This window comes from Perca fluviatilis, chromosome 19, assembly GCF_010015445.1.
Source record: "Perca fluviatilis chromosome 19, GENO_Pfluv_1.0, whole genome shotgun sequence".
Lineage (NCBI taxonomy): Eukaryota > Metazoa > Chordata > Actinopteri > Perciformes > Percidae > Perca > Perca fluviatilis.
In genome coordinates this window covers 11,790,676-11,803,175 of record NC_053130.1, presented here as the reverse complement: position 1 = coordinate 11,803,175, position 12,500 = coordinate 11,790,676, and the positions used below count along the sequence as shown (strand labels likewise).

Sequence of the window (12,500 nt, the reverse complement as noted above, 5' to 3'; positions counted from 1 at the left end):
CAATATATTCGAATTTACTAGGATATTAAAAAGAGAAATGCAGGACATTGTTGGATTTTAGAAGCTACAACCAGCAAAGTTTGGCATTTTTGCTTTCTAAATCACGTAAATGATTACTCTAACATCAAAACTGTCGTTGATTTATTATCTTTCAATAGGCTAATCAGTTAATTGAATCATTTCAGCACTAAAACATAAGTTTTGTCAGTTATCAGCACACTTACAACCTGCCGGTCAGGTTGGAGAAAGTCAGCCTCTAGGTGAGCTATGTAGTCTGTTATCTTTTCCTTTGGTCAGACAGATTATCAGTCGAGCGACCAACCAGCTGACGACTTAGTCTGTGTGTGTGTGTGTGTGTGTGTGTGTGTGTGTGTGTGTGTTATGTGGCCAGACGACACATTCCTCTCCCTGCTGGTGAGCTGCTGTGTATGTGCTGGAACGTGGCAGAACCTCCCTCCCCTCCACCCTCTCCATCCGCTATACACCACCACCCGCCGCCCCTCCAGCTCCCAGAGCGCCAGTCACACAGCCCCGTCTCTGCGCCATCTGCATATCAGCTCCAGCCTCGGCCAAAGCATTAAATTAAATCCCTGTTTGGGTTGATTAACAAATGGCTGGTGAGCTCACATAGTTATGGAGTTATTTATTTAATTGTCATCAAGGTTTTGCCTGCTTTTCGTCTGTCTCGTTGTCTGCTGAAGCATGGCATCCGGCAAAGCAGGAGCAGAGGTGTGCTGGTGTCCTGAAGGAGTGAGTGTGAGATGGAGAGGCTGGAAAGTTTGTGCAAGTTTGTGTCTCATTTCTGTTTTGCTGGCTGACGTTCAGCATTACCATTTGTACCTGTCTCCTATTTTTCCTCTCTGCATTTCTTTCTCTCATTCTCTCCCCTTTCCCCCTCTGTCCTGAAATGAATAGTTAATCAGTCCGCTAAATGAGTGACAGTTAGTCAGTGCGTTGTTGTAATTGTCCAATCAGAAAGCTTGGAACGGGCACAGTCACAGCTGATTCATCTCGTCCTCTTACTGCTAAATCCACAAGCTGCAACTGGAAGATGTGCCAACAAGATTTATTTCTCCTAGAGATTCCAAAATAACTTTTAAAAAGTCAAGTTCTTAATGCTTAGTTTGTGGCCCATACCACAAAAAAACGCAAAACAAAAGGTCTTGAGGGGTATAGCCGGTGGAAAGTTTGTCGCTTTTACTCAAGTCCCTTCTTAGCCAAACACTTAACTACGGCAAAGTACAGTGGATGTGATTGTTTGCATTTTTAAATCTTTTATTATTTTTTACCTTTGTGAATAGGTCACAATGTTACTTAATACTTCCCTAACAATAAAAAAAGGAACACGAAGAGTTTATTATGAGTATGCATCCAATTAACAAATCAAGTTAGATGGAAGAGAACGCTTTAGAACTCCTGTACAAGACAATCTTTTGTCTGTGTTTTGAACAAATTTAGCCCAGAATTTATATACACTTCAAAGTGGTTTATCTTGTCCTCCTAAATATCCGTTGTTCCTGAGATCTTTCAGATCCCCCACATTGTCGTGTATTACTGATATCCTGCCATTCTAACAAGAAACAACAAGAGAGTCCTGTTGTCTTAAGCACTGTATAGTGAAGTATTTACTAATTGGCCTTAAGGGAAAAGTAAAGTTGTGCAGAAAACTAAATGAAACTGTAGTGAGGAGTCCGAGAGAGATGGTGTGGGAAGGAGACCGGCTGTTCCGTTTTCTCCAGCAGTCCAAACTAGAGACATGTGGCTCCCTAGACAAGCTGTCCAGAGTGGGAGAGCTCGCTGGACTCATTACAGGCAGGGCCAAGACGGGATAGCTTGACAGAACACCATTGGATCATTCGGAGGATTGGAACAGTCGAAACAGAATTGTGTTAGTTTGTGTGCGTGCGTGCGTGCGCGTGCCTCTGTTTGGAATGGCATGTGTGGACAACTGTCCATCTCCTCTCTCCGTCTGTGCCACCCCTGGCTGCCCCCTCCCCCGCCCCCCCAGTGGACGTGTACACACACACACACACACACACACACACACATATACACACACACACATACACGCTGTCTAGGCCCGGCCAGAAGGATTGCTTAAATGTTTTCAGTTGTACTGGACAGCTGAGCGATGAAGTGGCCAGCCACAGGCTTCCATTGGTTGGACACTTCATCAGGAAACTGACTCAGAGAAATGACTGGACTTGGACCAGCAAGCCAGTCATCACTGCCAGTTTATAATAGTTTTTATCAGTTTAACTTTCCCTTTATCCTCATCCATTTTGTCAGTCAATACATGTATTTCTCCTAGCCACTTTGAAGTTAACCACAGTTTCTCTTTTACAGGTGATCAGGTTTTTTTTTTTATCAATAGTTTTTATAAATTATATGTTTAATCTAAGCAAAATACTTTATCAGAAACACCTGTATAATACTTAAAAATAACTCAAGTTCATTCATTATATTATATATTATAAGTTGAACCATGGTATAATTTTAGCTCATTCTTTCTCCAGGGAAGCAAAACCCCACAACGCACATCAAAATCCTCAACAGATTACATGCAGCCCTGAACTTTCTTCTTCCTCCTCTCCATCCCTTTTTTTGCTTTTGCTGTTTTATAATTCTTTTCCTTATGCCTCCCTCCATCCCTCCTCCCATTTAGCCCCTCTCACAGCACTCTGTAGCAAGTGATCCAAAAGAAGATGCTTTGTTTCTCGAAGAACAGGAGAAGGAAATAGGAGAGGAGTGGAGAGTGGGTGGATTTGTGAAAAAGAGAAAAATAGAGACTGAGAAAAGAGAGAAGAGAGAGAGGTGTGATTGGTAATCCTGATGACTCCCTGGCACCCAACAGCATTTTCTTATCTGTCTATGTGTGTCTCTCTGTCCCTGTGTGGTGGTCCAAATCAGCTGCTACCCCCACCACACACACACACACACACACACACACACACACACACACACACACACACACACACACACACACACACACGCCTCCACGACAAGCAGCACCCAGAGGTACCGGCTGGCCCTGCAGTCGCATGGTCCCTTTGACGGAGCAGGTGTTTTTCTGCGACGTGTTAACGAGCGCGGCCTGCTGTCATTTCCGCTTTAAATGGATGTCACAAATAGAACACACACACATACACACACTGCTTATTCTACTCTCCCAGCGAATTAGCCTAAAAAAGGTGATCAGAGTGTGTCTGTTATCAGTGTAAGAGTGTGCCTGCATGCACATATGCATCTTTGTCTGTTAGTATGTCTTCACAAGGTGTGTAATTGCGTGTGTGCATGTCAAGGAACGACTGGTTAATTAAAAGGGGTTGAGATGTAGGGAACATTTGCGTCCTTCTGTGGTTTTTATATCTGTTGTTTGAAAAGAGAAAGTGAAGTGTTTACACAGCTCCCTGCTTTGGAAAGTGTTGAGATTGTCAGTTTCTTTCATCAGAGCTGTGCGTCTCAATATTACTTCAGCCGCATACTCTGCATGTGTGCGCACAGTTTCATCCATGTATATGTACTCATCATACTCGTCCAACTACGTGTCAATCCGCACACGTGTGCACTTTAATCCATGTGTGTATCCATGCTGTTTCCAGTAAGTGTTATCTGCCTCTGTGGTGTGGTAATGTTTGACACTCATGTAATCCTGCAGCGGGATCTGATAAAGCTGTGGTTCCACCTTAGTGCCAGTCTGTGTCAGCCAGTTGGGTTATACTCTGCCACCAGCTGCTCAACAGATGTTGTTATTTGTTGCTGTGGTCTAAGACGGGTCATTCTCTATGTGTAATCTTATTTTATCTCATGTCATGTCATCTCATCTCTCTTCTTTTCTCTTTGCTGGCGACCAGTGGTTTGTGTGTGTATGTGTTTGTGTTTTAGTTGTGAGTTCATACTGTATGTGTGTTTGTGTGTGTATATGTGGGTGTGCCTGTTTGGTAGAGGGGTCATCACCTCGACACCTGCCCATGTATCAGCCAGATGATGTTTCTGGCATGGATAGTTTGCTTGTTGTGCTGGTAAACATGTTTTTGCCATTTTTTACATGATAATCCGATCTGAATCTGGCAAGCACTGTGAGAGTCATAGAGATATTGTGTGTATGTGTGTGTGTATATGTGTGTGATATCCTTTGGACAGATGAGAGTTGAGCGGACAGGCTCTTATCCCTCGAGGGAATAAAATCTGTATTTAAAATCATCATCATTTTAGCTATTAATACTTTCCATATATCATCACGGTCATCATAATCATCATTACCCCCTGAGTGCTCTATTACCTTTAGCATCATCATCACTGCTGCCCTCATGATCTGAATTTGTGTCTGGTGGAACATTTTGAACTTAAATGTTTTCTCTCTTTGTATCCATCTTTTTCTTCAGGTGAATACATAAAGAACTGGCGGCCGCGTTACTTTCTGCTGAAGACAGACGGCTCCTTTATCGGCTACAAAGAGAAACCTCAAGACGCAGACCTGCCCTACCCCCTAAATAACTTCTCTGTAGCAAGTACGTTATCTACCACACCTATATCAACATAGCCTCTAGGCACTGTGCTCTAAATCCTACTGTACCTTTACATTGTATGTGCTGTTACGGGGCTAAGCTAACCTGGGCTCATTGAACAACAAAACACAGCTTTTAAAGGCTAACCTAGCTCGTAACAATTATATTGTCTCCTCTCCCTGCACGTGTGCATTTAACGTGAGAGTGAGACCTAAGCTGGCCTGCTTCTAGAGGGGTTTGTGTGTTAGTTTAGGTTTTAAAGGTGCATTTACAAAAAGTTTACGTTGACAAAAAGAAAACGTCTCTTCGATCCAACGTGTGTGGCCTGTTGCATCCCTCCTCATGAGGCTCTCCACCTCTGCTTCCTGAATCAATCCTCAGTGAATTTTTCCCCACACACCTGTCGTGTCAGTCTGACCCTGTCCATCAGCTAACCGCGCCCACTTCTCTAAAGACACTAGACTAAAATCATAACAATACACAGAACAGCACCACTGAATAGGAAAACACTGTCCACATGCTTACAGATTCCCATCTGAACGATGCAGCTTTTAGATACCTGATGCACTGATTTGGAGGATCTTTTTGTTTTTGGTTATGTCAACACACATTTGACTGCCTTTGCTGTAAAATGCGGTAAATTGCTGTAAACTGTAAGCAGGTATACAGAGAGAGTAGCAATGTGTCCAAGTACCTGCATCTTTTCTGGACATACTGCACCCATGTACACAGCATACTTCTCTGTAGGTTTATAATTAACAGTGCTGATTATACTGTGACACATGCTGTAATTAACCCCTGCAGGGGATGTTCCAGTTTAGAGCAGAACTCTCTACAGGCGTTGGGAAACAGTGTCTTGCTCAAGGATGCTTCAGTAGGGACATGAACGTCTTCAAGTTAAAGGACATATGATAGCCTATATCCTCTGATTGATTATATTTTTTGAAATGCCAATGCAAATCACCTCTGTCATGTAAACTGCAATGAGATTGTTCTTGAAATGCTCTTGTGGTTTGTTAACACAGAGCCGCAGTGAAGCACACAGTTATGCATCAGTTTTACTCACGGTGTGACAAAACATCTTGCTACTCATCAGTCTTCACAGCGTTGGTGTGCTTTACAGAATTCACTGAGGGCTCTAATCAACCATTTATCAGTACATCATCTGTCTGCACCTGGTTAACAAGCCCACAGTGTCTTCGACATGTGTAATTAACCAGCTAATGAGTTAACAAGATTAATTTTAATGTCTCTCAGTCTCATTACCACCACCATCAACTCTCATTGTTCATACAATTAATGCAGATTGGCAGTAAAACTTTGTGTCTGCTTTCCAGGCGTTCAGCCTTGGAATAAAAACTGTGGTCACTCTAACAACTGTGTCTATCATCTGACAGAAGACAGAACTGACTTTCTACTACTTTATAGTACTCACCAAAATGTGTTTTGACATTTAGGCTGACATCACATTTACTTTTTAAGACCCAAAACATTTTTAATTTTAAATTAAAGACAATTAGGCTGGTCAAGCCTCGCTATTAGCTATTGGCTATTTAGAACTGATTCGTAAATAAAAGTTTTTATTTTTTAAGAAGATCAGTTGTTTGTTTTTTTATTCCCTCCAGACTCTGCTTCTGTACTGTAGCTATCACACTAGTGAGTAGTACACACAAGATATGCTGTACACAGCACACTGATTCAAAATAGATACATCTGTAATAATGGTGAAGACCCAAAAGTGGACTTATTTAAACTTAATTGAACACCATTGTAATGCTGTCACTTCTGGCATTGGGTAAACATATCAATCAGATAATAACTTTCTTCAACAAATTCCTTTAAAGGTATAGTGGAGGATTATCCCGAATTTTAGAAAAGAACCGCCCTCTCCACTTTTTGAAAAAATGCACATGCGCAACACTCTACCTGCTCCCGAGAGGGAACGCCTATTAAACGTGTGCACGAGAGTGCACTGTTTACAAGTTGCTGTCGGCATGGCTCATACAAGCCTACTTTCCCAAAGAAGATTTGCACTTTTTCACAAATTGAGATGTTTACCGTGTCTGCGCGGTGCGTGACTTGTGCCAGGGCTAGCATCGCTAATCATAGCTTACATCAACTTTCACTAGCAGTGATTTTAAATGGATTTCTCCAAATAGCATGCCAAACTTTACCTGTTGAGTAGAAACTTCGCAGTGGGAAGCCCAACCTGTGCTTTTAGCGCACGCCAGCGTGTGAAATATTCTCCCAAAAACACTCCGGTCTTGTTTCTTTCTTCAGAGGCCTTTCTCTTCTTGTCATACAATTCCTAGACACTTTTTCTCTTGCGACCCTCAGACATTTTGAAAAAACACGGTGAGAGCGGCGAGCTTCAATGAATGGCTGAAACCGTAGCTCACTACCTATGCTCACCACACATATACACCTGAAAGTGTGCATTGCGCAGAAAGCGAAAACTACCTAGGGACGAGCACGTACGACGGCCTTACGTAAACATATCACCAGAATGATTGACAACTAGGAGGACCAATAGTCTTGATGATCCACCCGGAAAAAGAAAATCCTCCATAATACCTTTAATTAAAAACAATGTAAGAAAGTGCATTACAGCAGATACAAGTTAGAAAATAAAATCATAAACAAAATAGTTTGACTGATAAATGTTCATCAGTATAGTGTGATCTTTTTGTTTAGCGTTATAGTGTTTAGAAGCTGCAGCAGTTGTAGACAGGAGATTATATTTTGGATTAGACCATAGGAATTACTATAATCAAGTTGAAATGAGTGTGAGTGAGAAAAATTAAAACAGAAATGCACCTAGATTATTGACTGATCTGCATCCACTATTGCTAGATAAAACCGATAAAACATACCGTATGTCACAGCATATGTCCCCCTAATAAATAAATGGATGCATGATGTGTAGTTGTTTACTCTATAACATATACAGTATCTCACAACAGTGAGTACACCCCTCACATTTTAGTAAATATTTCCTTATATCTTTTAATGGGACAGCACTGAAGAAATGACACTTTGCTACAATGTAAAATATTAAGTTTACAGCTTGTATAACAGTGTAAATGTGCTGTCCCCTCAAAATAACTCAACACACAGCAATTAATGTCTAAACCGCTGGCAACAAAAGTCAGTACACCCCTATGTTAAATTCCCATAGAGGCAGGCAGATTTTTATTTTTAAAGGCCAGTTATTTCATGGATCCAGGATACTATGCATCCTGATAAAGTTCCCTTGGCCTTTGGAATTAAAATAGCCCCACATCATCACATGCCCTTCACCATACCTAGAGATTGGCATGGGGTACTTTCCATAAAATCATCTCTCAATGCAAATCAAACCAGCTATTAGGCTAACTGACATAAAACCGTGCCAATCTCTAGGTATGGGGAAGGGTATGTGATGATGTGGGGCTATTTTAATTCCAAAGACCAAGGGAACTTTATCAGGATGCATATTATCCTGGATACTATGCATCCTGATAAAGAGATGATAGAGAGATTATTTTATGGAAAGTACCCCATGCCAATCTCTAGGTATGGCGAAGGGTATGTGATGATGTGGGGCTATTTTCATTCCAAAGGCCAAGGGAACTTTATCAGGATGCATAGTATCCTGGATCCATGAAATAATATACTGGCCTATAATAATAAATAACTGGCCTTTAAAAATAAAAATCTGCCTGCCTCTATGGGAATTTAACATAGGGGTGTACTGACTTTTGTTGCTGGCGGTTTAGACATTAATGGCTGTATGTTGAGTTATTTTGAGGGGACAGCACGTTTACACTGTTATACAAGCTGTACACTTAATACTTTACATTGTAGCAAAGTGTAATTTCTTCAGTGTTGTCCCATTAAAAGATATAATGAAATATTTACTAAAATGTGAGGGGGTGTACTCACTTTTGTGAGATACTGTACATGAACATAATCTTGCATAATAATAAAGGTGCCAAGCTTGTTTTTCCACTTCTGTTGCAGATGCCACTTTATCTACTTGATTTACTAAATTTGGACATGGCAGCAATCATTTTCTTTAAATTAATGTATAATCATTATAAAAATATTTTAGTTCAATGGCTTTAGAAGAGTGCTGTGTGCTGTGTGAAAATATCTTAACAGTCAGGGACAGTGAGGATTGGTGATGGAGGGGACGATAGGAGAAGAAAATGAGGACGAATGGTAGAATATAAGCTGATACCTCAGAGAAAACGATAAAGAATGGTACATCAAAGGACGGAGGAGGAGAAAGAAATATAGGAGTCCAGAAGGGAGGACAAGTATGGGGAATGAGCGATGGGAGTCAATCGGAGGGGGCAGAGGAAGAGTGAATTGGAGACGTGGGGAGGAGAAAGGAAGAAGAGAGAGGACAGAGATGGAGGAATGATTAGGGTGGGGAGCAACGGATGGGAGATGGAGGGAGGGATGGAAGGATTGGAGAGTGAGGCTTTTGTGGATGAAATATGGGGAGAGAAAGGGAGGAGGAGAGGAGGATCATCAGCTCTGAACAGACAGGGAGGAGGAGACGAAGACAGGATTGGGGAACGAGGAAAAAGGGGAGAGGAAAAGAGTTTGTGGGGAGGACAAGCCAGGCCATACATCCGGCCCCGGCTGCTTGGCACCGCACTGGCATTGCCACATCTGTTGCCCAAAGCTGGGAGGCCAGGTGGCGTGTGTGTACGTGTGTGTGTATGTGTGTGTTTGTTTATGCGTGCGTGTGTGTGTGTGTGTACGACACTGTACGTGTATGCGTGCGTGTGTGTGTGTGTATGTGTGTGTTTGTTTATGCGTGCGTGCGTGTGTGTGTGTGTGTGTGTGTGTGTGTGTGTTTGTGTAAGTGGTCAGATGGAACAGAGATGGTACAGGCCTGTTCCCTGCAGAGGGACTCATACATACAAGCCTGTCGCTCACACACACACACACACACACACACACACACAACACACACACACACACACACACACACACACACACACACACACACTGATGCATGCAATCACATACACCCACTAAACTGCTACACAGATTTCACAATTGCCTGCTGTGGCAAACAACCCAATTTCAGCTAACGTTCAAACTTCAATATCACTTTAACGTGTGTGTGGGTGTGGGTGTGTGTGTGTGGGTGCGAGTATTTTGGCATCAACCATAGCATGACCTTGTTTCCTGGCAGCACAGTAGGCCATGTTCACGAGTCAGGTAGTAACTTCTTTCTTTGTGTGTGTGTGTGTGTGTGTGTTACATCGAAACTCTGCCATGTGTTCAACCTGAATGGTGTTGTCATTAACCTTCCTGTCTATATTTAGGTTGAGCCATGACGTGCTGTGCTGTGCCACACTTAAACAGAAAGTAATTGGAAGAAGGGATAGCCGAGGACAGAGAGGAGAGGAGAGGAAAGAGAAGAAAGGAGAGGAGAGGAGAGAGTGGAGGAGAGAGGGTGAAGAGAGATTGACAGTAGACAAGAAGAGAACAGAGGGAAATGTAGGGTGATATATGTAGAACAAAGAAGAAGTGGGGGAGATGAGAGGACAAAAGATGGATCATTATGCTCTTTTACATCAGCTCTTGTCCCCAATAACCAGAGAGACTGCTGAGGGACAATGAAGATGCATTCCTTCCCACAGCGAGCTCACAGCCCCATCTGGCTATGTGTGCGTACGTTTCTGCGTTTGTGTACTGTATTATGCATGTGTGTAATAAAGGCCTACTGTATTGCACATTTTCACAGAAATGTGTCTCTTCGGTTCTTCGCCAGATGCGTATGTGCTGCAACACATAATATCCCTTGGCACAGGAAAGCACCATTATTTGAATCATCTATTGCTGAAGTTATTGCATATTTTTAAACTAACAAATTTAAAACCAAGCTGCATTTTTTTTTTTTTATTGTACAGGCCTACATTATTTCACTATAGGTTTTCATCACAGCAGAGTAGGATAGGCACAGTAACTAATAACATTAGCAATGGCTCTGTTCTATTCAAGTGTCTCAAGTAAGCTATAACAGTGTAACAGTGAGCCAGCACGCATAATACAAGGACCCTAAAACTTAAGCCACTACATTTTTATTTATTTACACCTGTGCACTTCCTCGTCTGACAAAATGTCTAAAAAAACTAAAAAATTACCTTATTTTGCTTAGATTCTTTTAAACCAACTTTAATTGTTGCTTAAGGTAATTTTATTTATCTATAACATTGTATTACAAGTTAATTCAATGAACCTTCCATTAAAATACGTACAGGATGTAGTGAAAAATATGATAAATGAAATACAAGAAAATGCAACAATAACTGAACCAAAGAAGAGAAAAAAAACACCAACCCACATAAAAGACATACTAGTAAAACCCCTCATGCACACGTACATTGTAACTACTCATGAGTCTGAGCAAACAGAAAGGTTTACCTTTAACATGTTGTGCTTGATATCAGCTCTTAAGTGCAGGACAAAACTACATGTCACTAAATGTACCCTCGCCACATCTCCGTTCAGTTAGAAGCTCCTAGCTCTTTCAAGTTCCATTTTCTTTCTCCCTCTTTGTGCTATTTGTTGCAGAAACGTTGTAATTGTACTGAAAGACAGCACTGTCCCTCTGGCTGCCTGTTTCAGAATGTCAACTGATGAAGACGGAGAGGCCGAAGCCAAACACCTTCATCATACGATGCCTCCAGTGGACCACCGTCATCGAGAGGACCTTCCACGTGGACTCTCCTGATGAGAGGTCAGTTCCCTGAAGACTTTTAGAGTTCTTAGAGCATCCTACAGCCATTGTTGGTCAGTGAACAACAATTATGTTTTCCTTTATGGAAACAGTGTCCCCCTAAATCTGTCTAAAGAGAGCTCCAATCTTATATATCAGGCCAGGAGTCAGGATTCAAATTTTAGATGCTAAGAGTATATAAGAGTACTATTTAGCCAGAGCTTTCTTTAAAGCCACTTTATGTACAGGTTAGAGCTAAGATGCTTTTAGACAAATAGGTTATTGAATGTATACTGCCTATATTACCGTCTTATATTCATCATATAGCAAAAGTTTGGATAATTGACAATTGATATATAAGCTAGTTAAAACCTAGGTTTATTCCTCAACCCAGAAAGTCCAGAGTTAAGTCTGACCTGTGACAGTTTCCTGCATGTCTTCCTCCTCTCTCTCCACTTTCATATCTGAGCTGTCCTATCCATTAAAGGCGGAAATGCCGAAAAGTGTTTCAAAAGTCATATACATGAGGAAACAATAATTCAGTTTCAGTTCAACTTAAAAGCTTTACATGTGCAAGAATAATTTTCTTGCATATATATACAGTTTTTAAGTTTTTAACGATAAAAAGATTCTGTACAATTTCTGTTAGTAGTAAAATAAAGAAAAATAAACATGCCAAACTTAAACATTCTTAAATGACCATGACATTTGATTAAACGTAGATTAAAAAATAAATACAAATCATGCAGGTAAAAGTATCATCAAGGGCAGAGGTATATGAGGTTTGTACTGTAGATTTTGTAGGTGTGTGTGTGTGTGTGTGTGAGAGGGGAAAGAGACAGAGTGGGAAGGAGACCTTTCAAGTAGCGTTGGCATAAATTCTCCAGCTGCTCAGTTCCTTTCTGAGGAGCTGAGGTGTTTATCTCCAGAAAATGAACAGCTTTGCCCAGAAGACCACAGATGCTTCTGTGCATCCTTTAAGTTTGTGTGTGTTTAATGTGTGTGTGTGTGTGTGTGTGTGTGTGGGTCGGTTCAACTTTGTCTGTGTTATATGTTGCTTTATAATAGTTTTGCCTCCAGATAATCCCAAAAACATTTCAGAGTTAACATAAAGCTAATAACTTTCTATCGAGTATTTTTTAAGTCAAGTGTATAGAATATGCAAGTGGACGACTGCAAGATCCAGATGTGTGCATGTTTGGTTGTGGAAGTGTGTGTGCAAAAGATGTGCGCATTATTGAAGTTTAAATGGGTTGGAAAGAAGTGTG

At 41.3% G+C, this 12,500-nt stretch overlaps 1 protein-coding gene across 2 annotated transcripts in view; it reads left to right on the top strand.

Moving 5' to 3' along the window:
- akt3a (v-akt murine thymoma viral oncogene homolog 3a) overlaps positions 1 to 12,500 on the top strand; it is a 64,675-nt gene that overhangs the window by 30,895 nt on the left and 21,280 nt on the right. For both annotated transcript variants that reach the window (XM_039784371.1, XM_039784372.1), the window contains exons 3-4: positions 4,386 to 4,511; positions 11,142 to 11,253. In XM_039784371.1, coding sequence (XP_039640305.1) covers positions 4,386 to 4,511; positions 11,142 to 11,253 — 238 coding nt within the window. The remainder of the gene's footprint in view (positions 1 to 4,385; positions 4,512 to 11,141; positions 11,254 to 12,500) is intronic.